We start from the raw sequence: 27472 nt of genomic DNA, 5'->3' as shown, positions 1-27472 counted from the left end.
ATTTTGAAGTATTTAAATAAAATATAAAAACAAAAAACACTAATGACTATCGAAGACAAACGAACACGTATCGAACACTCACAAAATGAACAAACGCGACCTCTGTCCATTTCGTTCATTTAACAACTAAACGAACTAATTTTCTTGTTCGTGTTCGTTTGTTTAATAAACGAACGAACACAAATGAACTTCCCGCCCACGAACTGTTCACCGAATGTTTTGTTCGTTTGCAACCCTACTTAAATGTAGAGGTGCACAAAATAACTGGTTAATTAACCGTAACCGGTTATTAACAGAAACCGTAACCGGTTAATAACCGATCGAGGAATCATCAGTTAATGGTTATTTTTAACCGTAGGTTAGTAACCAGTTATAGATATTCAGTATAGGAACCGGTTATTAACCGGTAGATCGGTTAACCGAAAACTATAAAAAGGCAAAAAACCGGTTACTAACCGAAAATAACCGGTTAAAGTAATTGACCGGACCAGTTTAAAAAAATAACCAGTTAAAGCATTAACCGGTTATAGTCAAATTAACCGGTATAACTGGTTAACCGAACCGGTTTTTTAATACCCGAGCACGAGTATGACCGGGTTTTGATTTTTCGGGTATTGACCATACCCGGGCTGGGTTCGTTCCGGGTATTGGCCAGAAAATCTATACCCTGTGTACTCGGGTTCGGGTTCGGTTTTTCAATAACTGGGTATTAGGATACCCTATTTCCGGGTCTGGGTAGGGTTCAGGTTCGGGTATAGATCGGGTTTTTTGATTTATCTTTTTGGCATCAAACATATAAATATATTGGGAAGCCTTAGTTATACATATTATATGCCTTGAAATTTGCCCAAAAAAGCCTCACGCAAGCTCTGAACGTTCAAAAAAAATTGTTGTATACAATGGGTCCGGGTATTACGAAAACCCGGGTCCGGGTATTACAAAAACCCGGTTACAGGTATTACAAAAACACTGGTACACTGAAATTCCAGGTACAAACCGGATATGAAAAAACCCAGGTTCAGGTTCGGGTATTGAACACAATATGCATACCCAGTCCTACCGTATGGGTAGGGTAAGGTTGGGGTTTAAAAAACCTGATTTTTCTAATACCCGAGTTCAGGTTTTTTTTTCCGGGTTAGGTTTTTTTTTCCGGGTTAGGTTTTTTTGCGCACCTCCAACCTATACTTAAACGGGTCAAAGCTACATGTTGGAACGTTATTTGGGCTGATGGGCTTTTTAATAACATCTATGGTTAAGCCCAAAACCACGATAACGTTTACTACACGAATAATTAACGCCGTGAGTTCGTGACGACAACACTACCGTCACCGAATAACAATAACTAAATAAAAAACAAAACGTAAAAAAGACTCCCAACAACTTCTGACCGGTGGATAACCAACATCGGCGATGGTTTCACCGGAAAACACCAACTGGATCTACGATTACGGCTTCATCGATAATGCGGTGGTTCCCGGCGGCACGTTCCTCACTCCGGCCGGTGGTTCCAGCTGGCACATGCAGCCGCCGTTCAACGCTTCATCATCAAACCCTATGTACGTGTTTATCACTTATTCGATTTGTTGATAACTGCAATTGAGCTAATTAGCTCACACTTGATCGAAATCGGATCAACTTATCGATTATTGTATTTAGGTTTTCATCATTTCATGCGCTGGTGTAATAGTTTGTTAGATTTAGGGTTTGACGAGTGGATTGTGCCGATTAGTTAGTTAATTTGGCGAAACTGTATGAATTCTCGTTAATGGTTAGTTAATTTTGTAATTCAATTAAATTAGTGTTCTGTGAAACCAGAAAGGGTGGATTGGTATGTGGAATGTGTTGGTTAGTGGTTATGGATATGATTGGAATTTGTTATTTATAAACAAATTTTCACCTTATACCTAAGTTTATGATTTTAAGTTCTCGTTGATAATCGGTTTGAAATACGCCATCTGAAACTGTATGTTGAGAACAAGTTGCTTCTGCCTAAAATAAGTATATTAGTGTAAATACTTTTCTTAGCCAAAACAGTTGTTAGCGCTTTTCTGCTTTTAGAGAATGCAGTATGTAGATAAGCTGTTTAAATGAGTTATTCCAAACACGCACTGGTTGTGTGATTGTTTTAATCTTCTGGTTGTGTGATTGTTTCTGAGTGTGATAATGATCGAGGTTTACTATGCATTCATTCTTCTTTCAGTTTCAGTTATTGTTTTTTTGTTCATAATTTTTGCTTGGAATTCATTTTGTAGTCCTTTTAGATTAGTGTCCTTGAAACCAGAAAGGGTGGATTGGTGTGTGAAATGTATTGATAAGAGGGGTGTTTGGGATTTTGCTTTTTTTAAACAGCTTATAGAAAAACAAACGTACCCGGTAAAATCCTACCCATAGCAGAAGCTACTCCTAGAGTCTGGGGAGGGTAGGGCGAGGGCAAAGCTTTACTCTATCTCAGGGGATAGAGAGGGTGCTCTCACTAAGACCCCCGGCTCTAGAAACCCGCTTTTTTTTACATGTAGAGTGTAATAATAGAGTTAACATAAAGTGTGGCTTAGGGAATTGAAACAAACAACCAGACAGAGAGAGAGTACTAGTAATAATAGAAACGGTTTACAAAAACAACTTTTCACCTTAAACGTAAACTTGTAATTTTGAAACCATCGATAAAAGTTGGTTTGAAATGGGCAATCTTAAACGACTTATGGAAAACAACTCACTTCACCCTAAAATAAGCAGATCCACATAAACAATAAACAGATAAGCTGTTTAAATAGGCCATCCCAGTTTCCGAGAATCATTTGAAGTTTTAAACTTATAATTATGTTTGAGGTTTACTATGCGTTCTTTATTCTTTCAGTTTCGGTTATGTTTTTTTTATGTGTTCATATCTATGTTTGTTGGTTTACTCGCCTCTTCACTTTGCCTGCTTAATCATGCTTTTAGTGCGGAATGCGATGGCTCACTTGCAAGTTCAGATGTACGTAAGGAAACTGGTTCAAAAAAGCGGTAAGTATTGCTCTTCTTCGTCTTATTAGATTTTTAACCAAAGTGAACTTGTTTTATAGTCTTATGTACCTACACTTTGGCTTCTTTATAAGGGAAGCCACGATATTGTTTATTCCTTTATATTATATATGGATTTTCCATTTTAATGTTTGTCCACCATGTAGTTGTGGAAATTATTTCATGAGACAATGTTAGTAGCAAAAGAAATAAAGAAATCAAATTTAATTGCCTAACAAGCTCCAATACTTGATTCACTTATGTTTAGCTTGCTAGAAAGTAGAAACAGTTGAAATCTATATTTTTATCTGTTGAGAAAAAAGTGACCATCTTGTGTACAACAGGGGAAGGGAACCAGGCAGTGCTACAAGTTCCAAAGCATGCAGAGAGAAATTAAGGAGAGATAAACTAAATGATAAGTATGCCATTCTCTTTACCTTATGCTTTCTGTTAATCTCAAGGGGATGTTTGGTTTGACGTATGCATTTGATAATGTTCTCTCTCTAATATACCAACAAGGCACGAACTTATGATCACATAATATCAAGTTGTACTTGAAAACCACCAGACCGCGTGGAGGTTGGTATCATAGTTGTCAATAGCGAATATCGGACGATAGCAACAAGCTACCGATACGCTACGTATTATGCAGTTAATATCTCGATATATCTCCGATATATCTGTGATATAACGGTTATCGGTTCCCTGGTGAGATATCGGTGCAAAGTATCGGTCAGAATATCATTACCGATATTATCGGTGAGATATTGACCGCTATTTGGCCAATATTGGACCGATATATCACCAATTTTCCCGATATTAGTACCTTTCTTGTTAGTTCTACCATTCGTCTTTCTTCTTATTGCTGCTATTAGTGTTTTAAGTCTTAATTGTTAATTGTTAGTGTTAAATGTTAGTGTTTTAAGTCTTAACCAGTTCCTACTTGCTACAATTGTTAGTGTTTTGCAAGTTGCAAAAGGTTAATTTGTTAATGGTAGGAAAGTATGCTGAACTGTTAGTGTTAAATTGCTACATATATAAATTCAGCATGATATTAAATTTACCCATATCTCACCGCGATAACCGATATCTCAAATATCCGATTTTTTACTGCATTAGTTGCTTAGGCTACGTAGCTATAGCGATGAAATAGCGGGTGCTATTTCATGTTTAGTGATACACTAGAAGAAACTTTTAGAAGTATTTTACATGTATATTTTATAAAAAAAATCCGGTAAATATGGAAGAAATACACTCCTATTTGAATCCTGAAATACGCTTCTTTTTTTCAGTCTTTATCTGTATTTATCCGCTATTTATCCAAAAAGGAGAAAGAAAAACTAAATCCGCTATTTTCACGCTATTTAGGCGCTAAACATCATATAGCGGGAAACTCCCTCTTCGCTACAGCGAGCGCTATGCTCGCTATTAACTAATGTTCAAGTATGTTTGGTTTAAGGGTATGCATTTGGACGAACAGCATTGATACCCATAAAGTTGGGAATCCTCTGAACCCACCTAAAGGGATGGGTTTAGAAATCCATACCCATTCCCTTTCATTAACGTTAGCAAACCTGTACCCATACCGAGTGCAAATAGCCACCACCTTAATGGCTTAATTATAACAATATGACATAACATATAGGTTTGTTGAATTGGCTTCAATTCTTGAACCTGAGGGACCCCCTAAAACAGACAAGGCTGCTATTTTGGTTGATGCTGTACGAATGGTGACTCAACTGAAAAACGAAGCCCAGAAGCTCAAAGACTCGAATTCAGATCTCCAGGAGAAAATTAAAGAGCTCAAGGTGATCCCTGTGCCATGCTTTATATCATCCACGTTAATTTTATATATATAGTTAGACGTGATGAATGGTTAAACAAGTAGAAGATCATCCAAAGTGTGTTCTTTATGCATGCAACCTCCTAAAGCGTTTTTATCCAAAGATTAGATTATATTATTATAATTGCAATATTTTTTTTTTTGTAACAAATATGTTTACAAAACAAAAGTGGTTGTAGGTCAACCAAACTAGGGGTGTGAATTTCTGACACGACCCGAACCTAACACGAAATTTGTGGGTTTGGGTTTAGTCTAATTGGGTCCGGGTCAGTTTCCGGTTGAACCCGTGAACCCGTTTAGCAAAATGGGCCGGGTTCGGGTCAACCTGTTCATGTTGCGGGTTGACCCGTTTAACCCGCTTGTATTATGTTATATTTTTTACTATATGTTTTGTGTGATAAATTAATTTGGCTGTGTATTTTACGTAATAATTATAACTTAACGTGATTAACATAAGATTTTATAATATATGTGTAATTGTATTATATACATTTGTGGTTTTTTTTGTAGCAAAATTTAATTTTAAGATATTAATTTGTGGAAAAAAATAAAAATAAAATAAAAATTTTCGGGTTGATCGGTCGTGTTCGAGTCAACCCGTGAATATTCGGCTCGTGTTCGGGTTCATATGTATGACTCGATTTTTGGGTTCTGTTCGTGTTCGGGTTCGTCTAAAATTTTCAGTTCGGGTCAGGTTGAATCCACCAACCTACAAACGTGACCCATGTACTTTAAGGTGACTGTTTCAACTTGAATTAAACCTGTTGCCGGCCGACCCGTCTTGCCAGTTATACTTATTATATGCTAAAGTTTGCTAATTTACTTGACGTGTGTAGTCTGAGAAAAACGAACTCCGGGATGAGAAGCAGAGGCTAAAGACAGAGAAAGAGAAACTTGAACAACAAGCTAACGCAATGAACACCCAACCTAGTTTCTTGGCCCCGCCGCCTGGAATCCCTGCCGCCTATCCTGCCGCGATGGCACTCGCACAATCCCAAGCAATGGGAAATAAGTTGATTCCTGTCATGAGTTACCCTGGAATGGCCATGTGGCCGTTCATGCCGCCTGCTGCTGTTGACACCTCGCAAGATCACGAGCTCCACCCTCCGGTCGCCTAATTTGGCTTTCGTTTTCATTTAAATGTTCATGGCCTGCTTGTCATTGTTTTATCACTGTTAGGTATCAGTGTGTAATTTATATGATATATCATACACTCTTAAGTCGTTATACCTGTGGCATCTTTAGCAAGTAAAATTTAATGCTTATATATGTTGTTTTTCGGTTTCTGTTGGTGGAAATGTTCTTTTCTTTTGCAACTTAATTTTATGTGATCCGGTTAAAAGCATAAATCTTGATGGCAGTGAAGAATTGGGAATCGATTATTTTCATTAAGCTTAGACGCACCCAGATTACAATACATGGATAAGATACATAGAGAACCTTTATGGTTTTAGGCTTGGTAAACAAGAAACCCAAACCGGGGCTTCTAAACACTTGATTAGAACAAGCCAAATAACAAAGACTACAAACTCAACATTCTTCGGTTCAGGTGCCAGTGTTCGTTCTCCATCTCTATAATCAAAGAAAACCGTCAAAAGGGCCCACAGGCTTGAAGCCTGATCGACACCCTGACGCTCAAGTAAAGAACAAGAATAACAAGTATCGTTTGTAGGGAATATGATGCATTAGTGAGAGCGTTAGCGCATCAACTTTTACCTTTTGAGTCTTGTATATACAAGTTTCTAAGAAGGGAGGTAGATGATTTCTCAAATGTTGAGTTATTAAGAATAAATGTCCCCTCTAACGTGACCTAGTGCCATCAAGATGAGGAAAGGAGTTGGTGGGGAGGTGGGTTGACCAAGTCATGAGTTCGACCGGTTCGGGTCTAGAAGTAGGGGATACACTACTGATGTAATGGTTTTAAACTAGAAAAAAGACAAACAGAGTTGTATTACACGTGCATTGATCGGATTGCTTGGGGTTGAACCGGGTAATGGTTGGCGCTTGAAATGGCATCGAAACAACGATACCAGTGTTGCTCATTGCAGTGCTTGAATTGCAGCGCAGTCAGCGAAGGGAGGAAAAAAAGAGCATTCATGTGTTGAAGGTCGGAGGGAAGTAGAAAAAATAAAAAATTATTAAAAAAACCCAATAAAATGGATTTAAAATAGGTTGTTTTTAAAATTATATAAAAAATAAAAGAGTAAAGTGCAATTTGCCTCCCTGAGATTTGGTCCACATTGTCATCTGCCTCCCTCTCTTTCAGTTTTTGCCTTCTGAAGCCTTAACATGGTTATTTCATTACCATATGCCCCCGCCATTAGTCAACGGTTACGTTGACCGTTAGATTTCGGGGCAATAGCCTTGTCACCTACGAATCTTCCTAGCCACACTTCAAACCTCCCTTATCTTTTCACTATAACCCTCTGACACTCCAGTCTTCACCTACCCTTTTCCCCTTCTTCACCGGCGATTCACAGCTCCGGCGACCAGCAACCACTGACGATCGACCCAAGCATACATAATGGAATTCACTGTCGATTTTTACAACGAACACGTCCATGGTACGTATATCAAGCACTTTTTATTGCACCATTGTTGATTTCAGTCCACTGTAAGTTTAGGGGTTACTACCATCGTTTTGATAAAAAAGCCCTTCATCGATAATGTGGTCGTTTGTTTGTGTTCATTCGATTAGCTAGAGTAATGGTCCATCAACCAACGCACAGTGGTTCTAGTCAAGGTGGTCCTGCGGTGCTTGATTCTATTAACTTTGGAATGGTGTTCCCTCAATCGCACCAACAATCACGTCCACCATCCCCATGACCACAAAACGGCATCATCTCAACGTTGATTCACAACCACCACCATCACCAGAATAGAGCATGCCCATCTTCACCAAGACTAGTGTAATACTAGTGTTTGTTATTTTGTTTAATGATCATATTATTTAGTGATATGTAATTATGATGATGATACATATAATATGGTTAGGATGTGTTTATATTAGCTTTAACTTAAACTTTTGTTATGTATAATTATGGTAGGGATGATAATGTTTTTCATTTGGATGTTTTAATATGTAAATCTATTAGGATGATGATGATTTATGATATATGAGTAAGTTTATGATGATGATTTATGTTTAAACTGTATGATTTATGATGATGATGATTTATGATTAAACTGTATTATGATGAAGATGCTTTATGAGATCATGAACATGATACTTCATTACCTATTGTATGATGATTATCACCATCATAATCATACATATGGTGTGCATAGTGTGATGTATGATGATGATCATATGTATGACTTCATTGGTCAACTGTATGATGAGCATCATATATGATCCTGATAGTGTGCATAGTATGTCTGTGTATTAGTGAGTCTGTGTGTGTCCAATTAAGTGTGAGTCTGTGTATTAGTGATCCTAATAATGTGCATAATGTGAGTCTGTAGGTTGGTTCACAGTTTCATACAAGTTAATTAGTGACTTTGATGTTGTGAATATGAACTGCAACCTTTTCATGATCGTTAACCCAAACCTTGTAGTCACCATTAGTAGAAGAATGGATAGCCATAGGCTGATTAGTTAACCAAATCTTCTCTACGCCATCTCTTACCTTCAATCGAACACTGCCTTTGATATTGCAGCGATCAGGGAAGCTTGGCTAGCAAGACAAACACAGTTAACCAAGGAACCCGAGGATGAGCCTAACGGACCACTCCCAGGTCCGATGAAAGAGTTTCATACAAGTTAATTAGGGACTTTGATGTTGTGCATAAGTGCAGTTTGTTACCCAATTAAATGGATTAGCATAAGTGAAGACACATTACCCAATTAAGTACAGTTTGTTGGCCAATTAGGTGGATTAGTGACAGTGATGAGCTAGATGCAGATTAGTTGACCAATTAAGTGCAGATCATTGGGTGCAACTTTGCTGCACTTGACCCACTAAAGTCAAAGCTTGAATGCCATGCCCAAGATGCAGGTTTAGTGCAATTTACCTAGGTAGATGAGTTTCAAATAAAGTTGAAACGATGAAACGGGTTTCAATGTTTTAGTTCTGAGCTTATAAAGTCAAAAACGAGTTGATGATGCTTCAATATTTTGACTTCATAAAGTCAAACCTGCACCTAATGTGAAAATGGAGGGAATTTTGAATATAATATAGAGCGAGGGGCAATATAGTCTTTTAACATAATCTAGTAAGAGCAAAAGGGTCTTTTTACAACATGTATTAACAGCCTTTAACGTTTCGGGGGCAGATGGTAATGTAATAACCATGTCAGGGTTTCAAAGGGCAAAAATTGGAAGAGAGGGAGGCATACAGCAATCTGGACCAAACCTCAGGGAGGCTAATTGCACTGCACTCAAAATAAAGTTATATATAATTCAAATAATGTAATCTGAAATCATAAATACAAATTCAAATTCAAATCGAAATTCGAAAGATCAGTTTCATTCGAATTTGGAGTCCACAACATAATCTTTCAAAGACCAAAAACATATAAACATGAAGAAGGGGCAGATTAAGAAGTTGCACATGACTATCCACATCGTTTTACAACAAATTATTTGGGTGTTATTTACAAAAGTCCGTAGTCAAAACAACAAACCTTAAAACACAATCCCCACACCTCACAGATAAGAGCTCTCAACTGCATACGGCTGCTCTCATTATTCTTTAACATCATATATCATTGCCTGCCTGCAAACGAAAACTAAATCGTTAATATGAAAACCTTAATATAGATGCCAGTTTCATAGCATTAACATAGAAGAAACAAAGCTTGACTTGGGCTGCTCATGGGTCAAACTCATAATCTTCTTTAACTGAAACGGAAATGGGTTGAGCGGGTTGAAAGTAACTCATAAGATAATGAAAAAATAAAGAGAAAATCACGAAATTAAACATTTGACCCACCCACTTCACCAAAATACTCTTCAGCCAATAGAAACGTGACACGTGTCATCATCCTTAGTTTTTTTACTTTTCCACCATGATTTTTAAACGAGCATAACTTTTTCATACGTTAATATTTTTTTAAAGTTTACGCCAAATTAAAGATAATAAAATTATCTTTAATTTGGTGTATTTTTATAAAAAAAAATACTATCGTCTATCGTATGAAAATGTTATATGCTCGTTTAAAAGTCATGATGGAAAAGAAAAAAAAGTAGCCGCGGAAACCCATGGCACAATCTCAGACGCAAAGTTTGAGCCTTTGACGCAAACTTTGCATGGATTTCAGGGATCGCGTCTGTGGCAGACGCGATCGATGTTCAATTTGGTAAAGTTGATTGGTCAATGTCCATTTTGGTGATTTTCCCAAAAATAAAGGTCAGAATTACCAACGTCGGCTACCATGTCATTTTGACCCGTCAACTTTAATTTTAAAAAGAACACAAAATATTAACAATTCAATTCCCAACCCAACCCATTTTGACCCGTCAACTTTTACCCGTTTTGCCGGTTACTCAGCACACTAGTTCTGACTCACCTGTTTTGACACGATAACCAACCTGTCCATTTATCACCTATATACGATTATAATAGCGACGGACTAAAGCTATAATAAAAGCTTACCTTTAATCGAACTCATTGCCTTGATCTTCAAATTGGTTCTCGAGTTTCTGATCTATGTAATTATTTACAAGCTCAGACTGGGTCCCACTCTCTCTATTATCTACAGTCTCAGGTCGAGTGTGAGATATTGGACAGTCATCACTATTTACAAAGCCATTGGAACCATCTATCGGCATTTGATCAGCAGCATCCTCCCCAGTTTCTTCATTGCCATTCTCACATGCACCATCTGTTATTGGATCAGAGCTGCTCTCGTGTTTAAAAAGCTTCTCGTGTTCATACAATCCGTTATTGCTGTAATCAATATCAGAAACTCTGGATAACAAAACTTTTGAAGTTTAAATGACGATGATTAGAAAAATACATGTATGATATAATATGATAAGTGACCTTCATTAAGAGAAACAGCCATGGTGTTAAAGAAAATATATTTGTTAAAAAAAATATGCAAATTTGCATATATAATTCCAACCCAGTTGTTTCAGGGTGTGGCAATTTCAACCCATTTATTTACAAACCGATGAGTTACACCCTGCTCCGCGGCGGGGGCGACCCGATTTTTATTAAGTTTAAAAGGAAACGTAGATGCAGTGGTAAAAATAACGTTAATGGCGGAATCCGGTTGATGTTGGTTCGTTCATTACGGTTTCCATACGGTACCAACACTCGATATAGCAAACAAAAGACGAAACTTAAAAAAATAAAGTCGTGATAGTACATAAGGATGTCGACACATGTTTTACATGGATCGGAAACTATAATAAACGAATACCAGTAACGATTCTAATAGGTACCATTACCGGTACCGATGTTTGTTGGTGGGTAACGGCTCGATCCGTCCGTTTAAAAAAATTATATCACGTATTTAGTTTTTGTAAAAAAAACTAACGAACGATAGTTATAAGAGAAATTAAAACTATTTGATTAAATGCGTATATTATTTATAGCGCTTGAATTTGAAACTTGAAAAAGAAAAAAAAACAGAATAAACAAAAAAGTTAAGTGTATAGCACACAAGTTGTGTTTTATATATATATATTTATAATTATAATTATAATGGCCAAATGGACCAATTCAGGTTATACATTTCTCGCTAACAAGCAAAGTATAAAAATTAGCTTAATAAAAACATGTCGAGCCAAGAGTCTTATAGATCGTAGTTACAATGCATAAACCTCCTAAATCATTTTATTCAAAAGTCGTATTGAAATAATATAATTATTCAAAAGTCGTATTGAAATAATATTATTTTTGATAATAAAAATTAGCTTAATAAAAACATGTCAAGCCAAGAGTCTTATAGATCGTAGTTACAATGCATAAACCTCCTAAATCATTTTATTCAAAAGTCGTATTGAAATGATATAATTATTCAAAAGTCGTATTGAAATAATATTATTTTTGTAAGAATACAGCAATCATTCAAAATTTGTCATCCCAGACTGTTTTGACTCGGTACAAAAATATACATTTAAACCAATTACCTAACCTGCCCGACAAGCCCATTTTACCATGGCTAAAGATATTTTATCAAAGTCCATAAACTCACCACTCAAATCAAGATTCGGCGAATTACTTCTATATATAATTATATACATACCTGGTCGTTTGCACCTTGGATTCCGGAAGATAGCCAACAGCAGGAACCAAATGTCTAGACCTTGCTTCAACCGTGTGGGTTGGAATCTTCTCTATCTCAAATTCACCCATTGAATTGCTTACCCCATCCACATTAATATCACCTATAGTTAAAGATTGAAAATTTATCTGCAAAAACCAACATGAAAAGAGAATCAGTTGGTACTTGGTAGCTTGCAAAAAAAGTCAAACAGATAAAAGTAAAGACACTAACATAAAAATTTGTAGAGTAAAATGCCATTTTCGTCCCTGAGATTTGGTCAATTTTGTCCAAATGTTTGTTTTTCCGCATCCGGGTCCAAAAGGTTTGAAATCTTGCCATTTTCATCCGGCTCGTTAACTCCACCCATTTTTCTCCGTTAAGTCAGGGGTATTTCCGTCTTTTTTGTTAACCGGCAATTTCGGTCTTTTTCACTTTATGTACAAGCATTTAAAAAATCCCTAACTGAATCCGTTCGACGGAATTGCCCTTTAAGTTAACAAAAAAACGGAAAATACCCCTGACTTAACGGAGAAAAATGGATGGAGTTAACGAGCCTGGTGAAAATGGCAAGATTTCAAACCTTTTGGATCTAGACGCGGAAAAACAAACCTTTGGACGAAAGTCGCAAAACTGACCAAACCTCAGGGACGAAAATGGCATTTTACTCTACTTTGTACCTGCGCTCTTGCCCATAGTGGGGTCTCTAATTGGTGCGTATGCAATTCAACTTCAGAAATATACACATGGGTATTACTTTTTCCCTCAAGACCGACATTTTCTTTCTTGATTTTACCCATCCGATCAAAATAATCAATATTTCCATTTTCAGTTCTTTCAGGGAATACTTTTCGGTTATCCGTATGCCCATTTTCGCCATATATATCAACGTTTTCTTCTCCTCGATCCCTTCTGTTCTGTTTACTACAGATATTCCACTTCTGAATTGGCTCAACGATTAATTTCGAATCAATATCAGACGACAACAACGATTCATAGGTAGTATCCACTTCCGATGATAATCTCAATGCATACTGTATCACACAACCAGAAGATGAAAAAACAAGCATGTGGTACTTTGACGTTGTGGGGCCCGAAACTGCAGCCGTAATGTTACTCTTGCATTTATGGAAAGTAGATGCGATAACCCCTGAATACGAATTTAGCTTACTGGATGCTGCCACTGCTGCCGCCCCGGTCACCACATTTCTCCACCCACTATTTCCGCTTCTTATTCTGCTGACAGCAGAGAGTGTAACTGGCGGCTTATTAGCGGCATTGTAAGCGTATCCCTGACCGCAAGTAGTTAAATATTCTTCGGTAGATCGTATATTAAATAGATGGCTGGTGCCTCTTGATGAACTTATGGTAATCCAACGGCTGTCCACACTAAAACTTATGTCCTGTATAACCGCATTTGTAAAACCACGTTGAAGCTTATAAAGATGTATGTAAGATGCACCGTTGGTGGGTCCCGGTATTATACGAAAAACATTAAAGTTATGACCATGAACAGAAGCGGTCACTAATAATGTACCACTGGGATCAAAACATAGTGATGCGATTGGACTATCGTGTGCCTTAAACTGAGCAATTACTGATTTACTCACAACATCTCTAACAATAACCTGATCAAATAAGAAGATCTATTCAGTATTAATAATCAACAATGTTTGCATTGTAACACTAAAGAGCAGGCTAGAAAAATTGAATTTTAATTGATGCTGATGTTTGGATTTTTAATTTAATATTATTCAATTTCATATAAAATTTCTTTGTTTCGATTATAAAGAGTAAATTTCTAAAAATTGCAATATACTTTTGGTGGTGGTCTTTCTGGCAATTATAACTCCCGGTTCGTTTTGGCAGTTACAAGTTTTTATAAGAGCCACTTTGGTAAATATAGGTTCAACATGTAAACAAAAAAACTTAATTAATTGCAATATAGCAACAAAAAAGCTTATATAATTATCAGAATAAAAAAAATACTTTAGTTACCCAAGTAGGCCGTTCAAAAAGTTTATGGTTACAAAAACAGATAAAAAAAAGTTGAGTAAAGTACACGGATGGTCCCCGTGGTTTGCACTCTGTAACGCATTTAGTCCCCAGCCAACAAATCTACAGGTTTTAACATGTCCAAGTTAGGGACTAAATGAGTTACAAAGTGTGAACCACAGGAACCATCCATGTACTTTTGGAAAAAAAACTGGGGACTAAATGCGTTACAAAGCGCAAACCACAGGGACCATCCCTGTACTTTGAAAACCTAGGGACCAAATCCAAAATTTTGGGGTACCTTTGCTTTACTCAAAAAGTTATTGTTACCAAAACAGACCATCCACCGCCAAATGTATGTCATTAATTTGTAACATTTACCCGATTATACGTCCTATCCAATCAAAGTAACTTATCAGTTATAACTAGTTCAACATCAAATTATTCAGAAGGTTAAAAAGGAAATTTTCCATCATTTAAACATATACCATTCCAACATTATCCGTATCCGGTAACCGGCCATTAGGGTTTCCACGATCTTTCCGTACAGGGTCACTTAACGGCTGAGAAACGTTGTCATCCGGTAAAAACTCAGAGTAATACCTCGAAAGCTTCTTGTAACCAATATCCCCAAGAGTAGCAATTCCTACAGCAAGTTGTTTGCTTGATTGTTTTGCATAGTGTGCAACAATGCTCCCGTTTGAACCAGCGGAAGTAAAAGTTTTGGAGTGAGTAAGATGCTGTGGGCTAACACGTGTGTTCGGTAATGCCACAATACTACCGCTGTACGCAATCCATCTGGGACCCACGGCAAGCGGTCCCAAGCCTATATTTTCGAACCGTGAAGAGGTTGTTACTATAGGATTTGTGAGAATTGTGTATTCTCTTTCTAATGTTGCAATATCGAAACAGTGTACCTGTGAATTGTAATACATATACAATTATACATATGACTTATTATGTTCACCTTCAATCCATGCTATGCAGTTAATATCGATTATCGGTCCCCTGGTGAGATATCGGTGCAAAATATTGGTTAGAATGTCGGTACCGATATTATCGCCGATATTTGACCGATATATCACCGATTTTCCATATATCAGTACCTTTCTTCATAATTCTACCATTCGTCTTTCTTCTTATTGTTGCTATTAGTGTTTTAAGTCTTAATTGTTAATTGTTAGTGTTTTAAGGCTTAATCAGTTCCTACTTGCTACAATTGTTAGTGTTATGCAAGTTGCAAAAAGTTAACATGTTAATGGTAGGAGAGTATGCTGTATTGTTAGTGTTAAATTACTACATATATATATATATATATATATATATATATATATATATATATATATATATATATATATATTAGTTCTATATGGTATTAAAATTACCAATATCCCACCGCGATAACCTATATCTCAAATACTGTTCCTTGACCGATATCCGATTTTTTACCGCATTAACTGCTTAGTCAAACACTACTTGAATGAGAAGCGAACAAACCTGTGCTGCTTGTAAAACAGCAACAATGCGGGAACTGCATCTTACAGAGTAGACAACCGATCTGAACTTCAATTCCTTTATGTAAGATTGAGATTTTAATGAATAGAACCATACAACAGTAGGCACATATCCACCGTTTATCTGATCATGATTGTTTTTTATATTACCATTGCTATAAACGGAGGGCCCGCTCTGAGCATTTACACATGCAGAAAACGACCCGTCTGCACAGATTACCAGCAGAGGGCGTTCGTTTGGATATTCAACATGGGAATGGTTTACGGTTGGTTTTGGCAGTATTTGCATAAAGGAAACAGCACCATCATATCTAGAGACTATGTTACGCACATTGTTCGCATCTTCAACATCCCACACTTGAAAACCGTACTGATACCCGAGCAATAGCAAACGGCGTGAGATACCCCCCTCACATTCTAGGTTGTCAAATCCAGCCCATAGCACCTTTTGTTTGGAAAACATAGAAAACTCACGGCTCAATTGCGGGTATTAAAAAACCAATAAAACTATCTATTAAATGTGCGTAAAAAGATATAAAGCAATAAAGCTGTATTTCATTTGACGTGAGATACAGACTTACAACTTCTTTTTTAGCATTTATGTAAGTAACCTTCTATAGCATATAATATAATGATGTGGCAAGGCGTCATGTCAACAAAAAAACTGGTGCCACATCATCATTTACCTGCTATGGAATGTCACATAGCATAAGATTGAAAATTATGTTATAGACTACAGAAAAAAACAGAATTTTCTTACATACAAATACAAAAGGGTAAACTTATGTTATATTTTGGTGTAACTAAGGCTTATACGCCAAGATGAACCACCAATAATTGAGCTATACTACAAACAAACCTACAGCTGGATCCTATTTTCCTAAGCAACGCCAATGTTAAAATAGTTAAAGTAAACCATGACAAACAAAAACTATGCACGGTAACTAATAACAAGAATCTAGACATCAAGTTCCGAATATCCAAAACGATCATAATTCAATCTCCCAGATATAGCTGGACAGGATCTTGCCTAGACGCTCATACATTTCATACTTTCATTTTGTTTCGGTTAACAAATAAAACGCAAAAGGCTTACACTACACACTTTTAAGTATCAAAAATCTTCACAGTATACCACAATACTTAATAGCAATGCAAGTCATGCCACTTTATTTGTTGAAGGATAAACTAACTTCACGTATGCAGTGGCGAAGCTTGAGATTTCTGACCGGGGGGTCGAAAACGTATATACCTAAAAAAAATATAAAACAGGGGGTCGAAAACGTCTATACCTAAAAAATTGTATACGAAAACCACATACTGAACACTACTGAGCGAACCCCCCTCCCCCCCCCCCCCCCCCCCCCCCCCCCGGGGCCCTTCTATCCTGCGCCCATGCACGTATGGACTCAGAATTATATTCACTCTTTCAAATATAGAAATAAAACACCTCAACAAACATATGATAATACATAAGAACCTCTCATTTCTCATTTTCATGCTACTAAGCATGGAACAATCCAGATTTTACATTATGCATTAACACAGCAACATAAAACAAATACTAGTTCCACTTCCAAATGTGTAAACAAACTTCTATTTATAAAACTATTCATGAAAATACAACCTCACCTGATCAGGAACAGCATCGGTATCACGCTCCACAATCGTCGACGCAGACGAAGCCGCAGACCGAACCGTAGACGCAACAGTGGACGCACCAGACTGCACAATCCTCAAATAACTCGAAAGCGACCGAAACGAACTCGGTATAAATCCATTACCACCACCACCACCACCATACCTCTGCTTCTGATCAATCTTCCTCATCACCACACCTCAAAACAACACAAAACCTATCCAATTCACCACCAAAAACCCTAATTCTTCCCCTTTCTACACTAATCATAACCACAAAACCTGTTTTCAACACTCACCAGTCACCACAAACATCAAACATCACTTAATTTAAACAAACAAAGCATCCGATCGGTGCTATCAACACTTCAAACCGATCAATCACAAACACGAACGAATTCGAATCCTTCAGCAAAAAAAATAACGAAGGATTTGATCCGATTCAAGTATTTACAAAGCAAGGAATCTGAGAAACTAACAAGCACAAACTGAATCGAAACAAAAACGAACAGATTAACAGATTATGCAATGAAATTGAAATAGTTAGGGTTTCTTTAACTATGAAATTGAAAGAGGTACATGTATATACATATCTATCTATATCTATAGTTATAAATAGATCTAGGTCTGTAATAATTAGATATTTATTTATTAAACGATTTAAGATGAAGAAATCGAGTGAAGTTTGTCAAATGGATAACGAATTGAATCGAAGAAATTTATGGAAAGAAACAAGTTCAAGTTTTTTTTTTCTCGCTTTGTTCAAGATTTTATATTATTATTCGATTGGTGGGTTTTACAGTTTTAGTCCTTGTATTATTGGTTTATGTCGTTTTTTGTCTTGTGTTTTTGTTGTTTGTTAGATCTGATATTTTAAATGAGTTGAGAATAAACCGATAAAGTGTGCTTCAGATAACGGATCATAACCGGAATATTCGAGAAACTGAATTAACTGAGGATTTGTTGGTTTGATGGTTTCTTTTTATTTATTTCATCTTTTTTGTAACAACCTCTATGGTTTCAAATTAGATATTTTAGGAGGTGTTTAACATTTGTGTTCCCGAGTCTCATTTAACAGGGGGAGAGGAAGGAAAATAAACTAAGAGAGAAAAGGATGGAAAAGACATGACTTTTTTCGTGTTCCCGAGTTTAATAAAAAGTAAAGAAAAAGAGAAGAAATCAAGCATTTTATGTGTTCCCGAGTTAGGAGGAAAAGAAAAGCAAATAACAATTTTACCATTATACCCTTTAAACATAAAACATTTTAATTAGATATGAGGGCAATTTAGTAATTAATAATATTTTATCTCCTAATCTTTCCAATTTGGGAGGATGAATATATGGACAAATTTTCTTCTCTTTTCCCTCACCCCCCCCTGTTAAATGAAACTCGGGAACATGGTTTTTCATATTTTCATCTCTTTTCTCTCCCCCCCCTGTTAAATGAGACTCGGGAGGGAGCTGATATCTGTAGATGCACAGACGTTACCTTAAAAATTGTTTGTTTTTTTAACAGATCTGAACTCTGCTTTTTTCATCTTAAAAAATAAGCTAAGAACCCCCTTCTTCAAACACCTTCACAAAAACCCTAATATACCCATCCCTCATATACGCTAAAAATATTAGCCCTCTTCTCCTCGCCGCCCCTCCTCCTCCTCCGACCAGTTTTCCGGCGACCTCCCTCTTCTCCTCGCCGTCCGATGACCTCCCTCTTCTCCTTGCAGAAGTAAAAAACAAACAGTCTTATATTTTCAGCTTGCAGAGCTTCAGACCACATCTTCAGTTGCAGATATGAAAACAGATGAAATCAGCTTGCAGACAATTTATGTCTGCAAAAACAAACAGCACCTTAGTGTTTTCTATGTTATGGAAATTCAAATCTTATAACATTGTAAATTACGGGTGGAAGGGGCACCATTGGTGACCCCTTCGGTGAGCCTTGTTTACCGATCGGTGAGGTGCCGCCGGCACAATATTGGTGAGTGGTGAAGGAGCAAAACGGTGAGTACTCACCGAATGAAAATTTGAAATGTTATGAAAACTAGGACCGTTGGGGTTACCGTTGGAATTTAAAAAAAAAATGTTTTCTTTATAAAAGCCACATATTTCACTCATCTCACACACCACTCTCACTAAAATTTCTACACACCACACCATGGATAAACAAAACAAAGGTGAACCCAAGAAAAAAGGTTACGCTAGCCGAGGATCGGGTTCAAACCCAATAGGACGCGTGTTGCAAACAAGACGAGACGGTTCTAGCAGTCCGAGTGCACCGTTTCAAACCCCATATGGATATTCAACAAACTCTCAACCTCAATATTTTTACCCCCAAGCTTCACAACCGACTTTTTGTAACACCCAATCCCAACCTAATTTTCCGCCATAAATATTTTCACACCCAAACGGTCGAACGATGGTCGCACCCGGCTTGTACGATTACTTCATGGAAGCGCAAAACTCATTCGATCCATTTGCATTTAGGAGCCCACCAATTCAATCACCAAGAGAGAATGTCGAGCACTCACTTCCGATCTACATGACAATGAAGACTAAGATGTAGAGGTTGTCCCTGAAACACAACATTTGGATGAAGAAATTGGCGAGGACGAAGAAGAATACGCGGCGAAAGACGAAGACGAAGATGTTGGTGAAGCAAGTGAGCCGAAAGAAAAGGGAAGAAAGTCGGAGCGTCGAACTTGGACGATAAAACAAGAAGAGGCCTTAGCCAAGGCATGTATTCATTGTTCTTTAAACAAGAAAAAAACAATCAACAAAAAACGGACACTTTTTGGAAAAAAAAGTTCTCGAGCATTATGATGTGCTTAAAATACAACATATAAATTATATCAAATACGGCGTAAAATCAACATTTTTTCACTACTAGTGTTGGAAAAAGCTTGTTTTCCTATTCCTTTTTAATTTACAGGGTCAAGAGCTTAAATGTGCAAAAGGAGCAAAAAGACAGCAAAAACCAACATAAATACAAAGAAGGAGGAATTGACGCAACTTGCTAAACCCCAATCCACATCCAAACCCCAAGAATAGCAAGATCAAAAGACCTGACACGGGGTCGTGTCCACCAGACACGGGTCGTGTCCGAGACTGGATGCTGTGTAGAAGAAAAGACAACAGCAAAGGACAAAACTGACAGCCAACACGAGGTCGTGCTAAGCCAACACAGTGCGTGGTCAACTCAAAGATTTTCAGAATCTGCGATAGTACAACAGGTAATTTGGCCACGGGTCGTGCCGTTGACACACAGGGTCGTGTTAGTACAGGACCTGACATAGCAGTTAATGAGGAAGAGAGAGAGAAAGATAACCACAGGGCCGTGCCAGGCGAGCACGGGCCGTGGTGAAGCCACTGATTTCAGCTATAAATAGATGTGCTTGGTTCCATTCCAAACCATCCCTTGGCAAACCACTTCTCTCTCACTTGCCACCACTACAACACCATCATTCACCACCATCATCCATTTTCCATCATTTAGAGTGTGTGTAGTAGTCTCGGGATCCAATATCGATAGTAAGAGTCTTTGTCAAACAAAGGCCATGCTTGGCTAAACTCTTACATCACTTAGTGAAGACAATTGTTTTATGTATTTCTTTTATGATTTCTAATATTTGGCAACTTTTTAATTGGGTATGTATTAATGACTTTAATAACTAGTTTTTTATATTGAAGGCAAATTTATCTAATCATTCATCATATGCCGTTGATTCACATATTCGTGTCTTTACGGTCTATATAAGCGCGTTAATTGCCTGGAAAGGGGTTAGAAGGGTGGTTGGGTAAATTTTATGTCTCACTAAATGTATAGATCCTACGAGAACCTGGTTGGGCAACGGCGCCAAAAACTTGATGTGTGCGGTGTGTTATAAGTTTTTATGTATATTTTTAAGCATTTTTTAACACTTTAGTCAAGTTTTAAATTTATAAAACACGATATTTTACTAACACTAAACACATATATGGGCAAGTACACCCATCGTGAGCGTAGTATAGCGTTGGTAAGATACCGAGGTCGTCCAAGGACACAAGAGCTTTTAGTACCGGTTTATCCTCAACGTCTAATCAAATCAAAATTTTAGAAAAAGTTTTAAACATGAAAATAAAAACTAAAAATGCTGAAAATAAAAATAAAATAAAACAGATAGACAAGATGAATCACTTGGATCCGACTCGCCTTTAGTGTAACCTTTGATGATTTCCGCACTTTTGCACTTTTTAAGAGACTATCTTAGTTATAGTAGTAGGCCCCTCTTTTGAAGGTGACGTTACCCCAACCCAGTAGTTTGAGTCAGCAAGGATACAATCCTAAAGGGTCGGAATATTGGAAGATAATTAATTAAGTTATTAATGCGTAATGTGGTAGGCCCCTCTTTTGAAGGTGGCGTTACCCTCGGCTAAGTGGTTTGAGTCAGCAGGGATACAATCCCAAGTAGCCGGGTTAATGTATTAATAGTAGGTTACATATGAGGGGATCAAGCCATTCGCACCCCCACCATCCAATACCAGTGGGTATTGAAGGAGGTCATAGTAAGCTTGACCCAGGTCCTTGCAGGATCTATACACTGAACAAGGCAAGAACCTTACCAAACCATTCCCTTAACCCCCGACCAGGTAGCCAACATATCTCTATATAGACCGTAGAGATATGAATGGTGTAAATCTTTTATTTTATATAGACAGTAAAATAACGCCAAGACACCACGGACAAATGATAAGGAAGTTTCACCTTCAACATAAGAAACTAGTTATTAAAGTCATTAATACAAAACCAAATAAAAAGTGCGAAAAGATAAAAAAAAAACAAAAGTATTACACTAAATGCTTGTCTTCGCCAAGTGACGTAAGAGATTTAGGCAAACATGGCCTTTGATTGTCAAGAACTCTTACTATCAATCTTGGATCCCGAGACTACTACACATACTCTATGATGGATGATGGTGGTGGTGGTGGATGAGGGTGTTGTGATGGTGGTGGAGTGTGGGTGAAGTGGGAGAGAGGTGGTTTGCCAAGGGATGCCTTTGAAGTGAACCAAGCACCTCTATTTATAGCTTGCACAGAAGCCCGGACACGGCCCCGTGTCCATCCACTTTCTCTTTCTTCATTAATTGCAGTTTGTATGTATTAGTTGACCACGCCCCCGTGTTAGCTAGGTACGGCCCCGTGTGCAGAAGCGTATCTGTACTATCAAGATTTGCTTGGATTCTGCGAATCTTAGCGTTGACCACGACCGTGTTGAGCTGGGCACGCCCCCGTGTTGGGAAATAGAAGCTTCTACAACTTTATCTTTTCTGCAGACACTTGGGCACGCCCCCGTGTCCACTGGGCACGAGGCGTGTTCAGCCTTCTGATCTCTTGGTTTTGCTTGGGAAGATGCTGTCGAGGGGTCGGGCATGCTACGTTTATTCCTTTTCTTGTATTTATGTTGGATTTAGCTGTATTTTTGCTTCTTTTGTCCATTTGCGCTCATTTAATCCTGAAAATACAAAAGGAATGACAAAAGTACACTTTTTCCAACATTAGTACTAAAAAAGGTTAGTTTTATGTCTCATTTGATGTAATTTATATGTTGCATTTTACACAAATCAAATACCCTCACACTTGAATCTTTGCTTGTCCTCAAGCAAAACTCTTTATAATGTGGCTTACACACCCAAATGGAATAGGTAGAAGAGAAGTTTTGGGCTTGTCTTGAGTATCAAGATTCCAAGATCTTTATTAAGTTTTATTTTTATGTTATTTACAATCCTATTCATTATGATTTATTTAGAACGTTTCATAAGAGAAATTACTTATTTGGGCATAACATGCCTCTTTAAAATTCCATTTATATACAAGTTCACATACCTCACGGGAGATCACTCAACACTCGGCCGAAGATGTATTTTTGTGAAACACTCGAGACCGGCATGGAACTTACTTCTACCATATGCTTGCCAAGCAATCAATCCTCCTCCATTTTAACTATAAACCTTTGTAAATATAAAGAGGACTTGGGGAAGGGTTAGGCTTGGGTTAAAGGTAGGTGGTTTTGGGTTAGTGGTTAGTAGAAAAGGGCGAAAAGCGTAAAAAGCGTCGGTTTTCATAAAACTTTTTATTTTTGTGACTTTTTATTCAAACGAAACATTTTTCAAACAAAGTCTCTTTTGAGGAACTTGTTTGTTTATTGCTAGACTTCATTTTTTTTATAAGGAATGTCACATGAAGACCGAGCTTTTTTACTAAAATAAAAGGTTTAAAATGAAAAAGGGTTTTTTGGTGGGTAAATGGTGTTTGTTTTGTGGGTTAGAAATGAAAAGGTTTAGGCTCAAAGGGGTTAACTAGGGGGATTTTGGGTAGGTGGTAAAAAAAATAATTGTGTTGAAAGAAAAAGGGGTTAGTTCTAATGCCTCCATCATTTACTTACTTGGGTTCAAGTTGATAAGGACCGGGAATGCATCGTCATGGCAAGTTCTAGAGTCGTAAGAAACTAAGCGGCTATTCACACAAGAAACGAAAGATGAGCATTTAGTTTAAAGATGTGTATTTGTATACTCAATTAAAGGCTCAAAACTCACTTTTTGGTGGGAATGGGTTTTTAATGTGATCAAGTATATATAATCAAATTTTAACTAGATTTGTCATGTCGTTTCATAATTTTCTTATGTTGGTTCTTTTTATCACGACGCTATCGGTTGTAAATTCGTAAAAATATAACCTTTTTAGAATTTGTTATTCCCAATTTAAACCAAGACAAGTAAAAAAATGAAAAGTTTTTGAAAAAATTTGGGGTGTTTAGCGGTTCCAATAGAGTTTTGTGTAAGGCTTGTAATTAGGACTTGCAAAATTCAAGGTTTTAGCATCCCCCCACACTTAAATTACACATTGTCCTCAATGTGTCCCAAAAATAAGTTTTTAGGTTGATTGAATGTGTAAAAAGGTGTGTTAAAACAAAAATTTATGTTACTGGGTATCTGGACACGACCCCGTGTCGGATGGGCACGACCCCGTGGTCAGATTGCCAGTAACGAGAACTTACAGAAGGTGAACACGGGGGCGTGTCTGGTGAACACGACCCCGTGTTGATAAAAAATCTGCATAAATTAGACAAACAACAGGTCTGGGTTGTGGGCATGGGGGCGTGTCGGCTGGGCACGACCCCGTGTGGACAATCTGCAAACATTTAAAACAGGTTTCTGCTTTCGGTTCTGCTGTCCCGGCTTTAGTAGCACTAATGTTTAGTGCTTTAAGCCTCGTAAGTACCTGTTTTACTAATAAATACCACACCAAACAATAACAAATATCCTAATTTACCAAAGTTTCATCATCCACATCACAAAATAAAAAGAAAAGAAATGCAGAAAATTAAAAAGTGTTAAGAGAAGTAAATTGTTCAACAAGTGGCACGCAAGCCACGCAATTGTTCATGAGAGATAAGGGTTAACCTGTTAGAACTCCAACCGTGTTATGCTACCTCCAACCCCTCCCGCTCAATCCATATCCTCGTCTTCATCATCATCATCCCCTCCGTGGCCCACCATATACTCTCGGATGTTTCCAATATCATCCTGCATGTCGGAAATATTTTTTCTATCACTCTGACCCGGGCGTATGTGTTGCTGGCCATGTTATAGGTGTTCCTGGTGCATATAAGATTTTCCTGCAATAAATCATGTAAGCTCTGAAAGTTAGGAAAACCACCTCCTTAAGAGGAGGATTGACCTGGATCACCATGGGGCTGGTAGTGGTACTGGGGAGGATGGCGGATGTGTGGAGCGCGTAGGACGAGAGCTTCTTGAGGGTTCCATGCCCTTGAACTGTTTGAAATCTGACCGTCCCGTCATCCGCTTCGTTAATTAAGTTCATGGAGCGGTAAATGACCATGTCCACTTTTCCAGACCACGGTCCCTTTTGAAAGGACCTCGGCATCCTTGGCACAAGTGTTTGAAAAGGCGGTAAATCCACCCTCCAAACAGGATAGGAGTCGGGGGAGTAGCAAGTTGGTTCAAGTGCATGTTACGGAGTAGCAGATATGGAACATCAAGGTTGACACGATTGTGAATGCAATGGAGAACTAGCAGATCACGAAACCCTACAACACCACCACTGTCGTGTCTCTGGCAGAGAGAGTAGCTGAGGACCCTGTGGATGTAGCGATAGAGAGGGTCCCTCAACATTGTGCTCTTAGTTCGTCTTGGGTTATAGTTGCCCTCCCCGATCTGAGCCCAAGCAGCTTGGCGTTGGTTTTCTGGAATCTCGCGGAGACCACCGGTGTTCTCTTCATCTCCAGTATCCTCTTCCGAGTACAACCTGACAATTGCTCCAAATTGTGCGATTGAGATCGAGTACATGGTCCCTGCACAACGGAACTCTACCCCCTCATTGTCAAACGGATCCGCTCTTGTCTTGAAGACGAATGTGCTGTAAAATTCATGTTGTATTCATGCACAGAGTGAAACCGAGTGTAGAGAGCAGCTCGTAGTGGGCCGGTGACAATGTTGTTGAAGCGGTCTATTTGGTTCACTGCCTCAAGAGTGTCCATGCACACCTGTCGGGGATTTTCCTCGGGCCTAGTTCTTAGCACCTCATACCGCGCCTGAGTAGCCAACTCACTTGCGTTGGATTTGGTAAATTTCTTGGCCATCTGAAAGAAAACACCAAACAATTAGCACGAAACAGTGAAATTTTCGAAGAAAACTGAAAACAATCGGTTGAACACGACCCCGTGTTCAGCGGACACACCCCATGTTCGCCTGAAATCGGCTGGACACGCGCCCGGTGCTCGCTGAGCACGACCCCGTGTCCAGACATCTGTTTCCCAAAAATCCCATTTTTCGACCCGGTCTCGAAAACTTGAAAATTTTTGGTCCAGTAGGGGCGGTTTTCTCCGAAAATGAAACTCCAAGTGCCGTTTTACCCAAAACAAACCGTTTACCCCTTCAATTTCATCTTTTTCGGTTCAAAAACAAGGATTTGGGGTTTTTGTGAGAAATCGGGCAAATCTACAAGTTGATTTACTTCCTGTAACATGTATCTATGCTAATACTAACAGATCTAAGTAAAAATTTGGGGTTTGATCTGGTTCAAGTTGAAGAACTCTAGATTTTTCCCCAAATCTTGATGTTAAACTACATGCAAGTATTTAAACTAAGTAACTATAAGGATAGAATCATACCTTGACGTTGTTAGAAGAAGGGGAACCGTTGAAATCTGCAGGGATTTTCGCTGGAACCAGAGAGTTTTTGGGGAAACGGGGCGTGTTAAAGTGAAAGAATGAAAGAAAAAGGGGGTTTTATCCCGACAGTTGCGCGGACACGGCCCCGTGGGAGGGCAAAAGTTTTGAACTTTTTTTAGATAAGTGCTCGTGTGAGTGCCCTGTTTCCCAAATCTTGGTTTTAGAAATCTTACCGATTTAGATGTTTTCCTGATGTTCGTAACTTACAAGGTATGATGTTGATGCTTGAACCTTCATTTTATTCTTCGGCCGCTTGTAGCGAGATTTCTTCCTCCTCATCCTCAATAAATCCTTGATAGAGCTTTAGCCGTTGGCCATTGACTTTGAATGGAATTCCATTCCGAGATTTAATTTCGACTGCACCGTGTGGAAAAATATGGGTGATGGAAAAAGGTCCTGACCACCTAGACTTTAATTTACCAGGAAATAATTGAAGTCGTGAATTAAACAATAGAACTTGATCTCCTATCCGAAATTCATTAGGTTTAATATGTTTATCATGCAAAATTTTCATTCTTTCCTTATAAATTTCGGAGTTAGAGTATGCATAATTCCTGAATTCGTCTAATTCGTTTAATTGGCAAAATCGATTTTTACCGGCAATTTCTAAGTCTAAGTTTACGTTTTAATTGCCCAGTAGACCTTGTGTGCTATTTCTACTGGCAAATGACAACTTTTTCTATAGACAAGCTTATATGGGGTTGTACCTATTGTTGTTTTGTACGCTGTTCGAAAAGCCCATAAAGCATCGTCTAATTTATCGACCCATTCTTTTTTATTTAACCCTACGGTTTTTTTCAAGTATTCTTTTTAAACCTCTATTAGTCACTTCGGCTTATCCGTTTGTTTGAGGGTGATATGCTGTTGAGACCCGGTGATAGACCCCATACCTTGTTAAAAAAATTTCAAGTTGATGGTTACAAAATTGGGTACCTCTATCACTTATTAATGTTTTTGGTGTTCCAAAACGAGAGAATAATCTTTTCAGAAATCTTACCACGACTCTTCCATCGTTTGTTGGAAGTGCCTCGGCCTCGACCC

The 27472-nt window shown here is 38.0% G+C and overlaps 2 protein-coding genes across 3 annotated transcripts; one reads left to right on the top strand and one right to left on the bottom strand.

The window, feature by feature from the left end:
* The first annotated feature begins 1345 nt into the window (after positions 1-1345).
* Positions 1346-6127, top strand: LOC110873630 (transcription factor ILR3). The gene is made up of 5 exons (XM_022122593.2): positions 1346-1556; positions 2941-3003; positions 3345-3419; positions 4646-4808; positions 5680-6127. The coding sequence occupies exons 1-5, from the start codon at positions 1411-1413 to the stop codon at positions 5959-5961; spliced, it is 729 nt and encodes a 242-aa protein (XP_021978285.1). The 5' UTR covers positions 1346-1410; the 3' UTR covers positions 5962-6127.
* Positions 6128-9284: 3157 nt separating this feature from the next.
* LOC110873631 (autophagy-related protein 18f) lies at positions 9285-17950 on the bottom strand. Of its 2 annotated transcripts, none has more exons than XM_022122594.2 (7): positions 17200-17950; positions 15551-16012; positions 14542-14970; positions 12739-13686; positions 12041-12207; positions 10441-10755; positions 9285-9561 (listed from the first exon to the last, which is right to left on the bottom strand). In XM_022122594.2, the coding sequence occupies exons 1-6, from the start codon at positions 17395-17397 to the stop codon at positions 10443-10445; spliced, it is 2517 nt and encodes an 838-aa protein (XP_021978286.1). In that variant the 5' UTR covers positions 17398-17950; the 3' UTR covers positions 9285-9561; positions 10441-10442. The 2 variants fall into 2 exon arrangements, with proteins under 2 accessions (XP_021978286.1, XP_021978288.1); XM_022122596.2 differs by having other exon boundaries at positions 10441-10734.
* Positions 17951-27472: the final 9522 nt, after the last annotated feature.

This window comes from Helianthus annuus, chromosome 8 (assembly GCF_002127325.2).
Source record: "Helianthus annuus cultivar XRQ/B chromosome 8, HanXRQr2.0-SUNRISE, whole genome shotgun sequence".
Taxonomy (NCBI): Eukaryota; Viridiplantae; Streptophyta; class Magnoliopsida; order Asterales; family Asteraceae; genus Helianthus; species Helianthus annuus.
Note: the sequence above shows the minus strand (reverse complement) of the source record. Positions and strands in the feature narration are given on the sequence as shown.

Excerpts from the sequence above, each read along its gene's own strand:
- LOC110873630 (XM_022122593.2), top strand. The coding sequence starts at position 1,411 with ATGGTTTCACCGGAAAACACCAACTGGATCTACGATTACGGCTTCATC. Across the intron at positions 3,004-3,344 it reads GAAACTGGTTCAAAAAAGCG|GGGAAGGGAACCAGGCAGTG; the intron begins GTAAGTATTGCT and ends TGTGTACAACAG. Across the intron at positions 4,809-5,679 it reads AGAAAATTAAAGAGCTCAAG|TCTGAGAAAAACGAACTCCG; the intron begins GTGATCCCTGTG and ends TGACGTGTGTAG.
- LOC110873631 (XM_022122594.2), bottom strand. The coding sequence starts at position 17,397 with ATGAGGAAGATTGATCAGAAGCAGAGGTATGGTGGTGGTGGTGGTGGT. Across the intron at positions 16,013-17,199 it reads CCGATGCTGTTCCTGATCAG|GTGCTATGGGCTGGATTTGA; the intron begins GTGAGGTTGTAT and ends TCCAAACAAAAG. Across the intron at positions 10,756-12,040 it reads TCCAAGGTGCAAACGACCAG|AGTTTCTGATATTGATTACA; the intron begins GTATGTATATAA and ends TTTGTTATCCAG.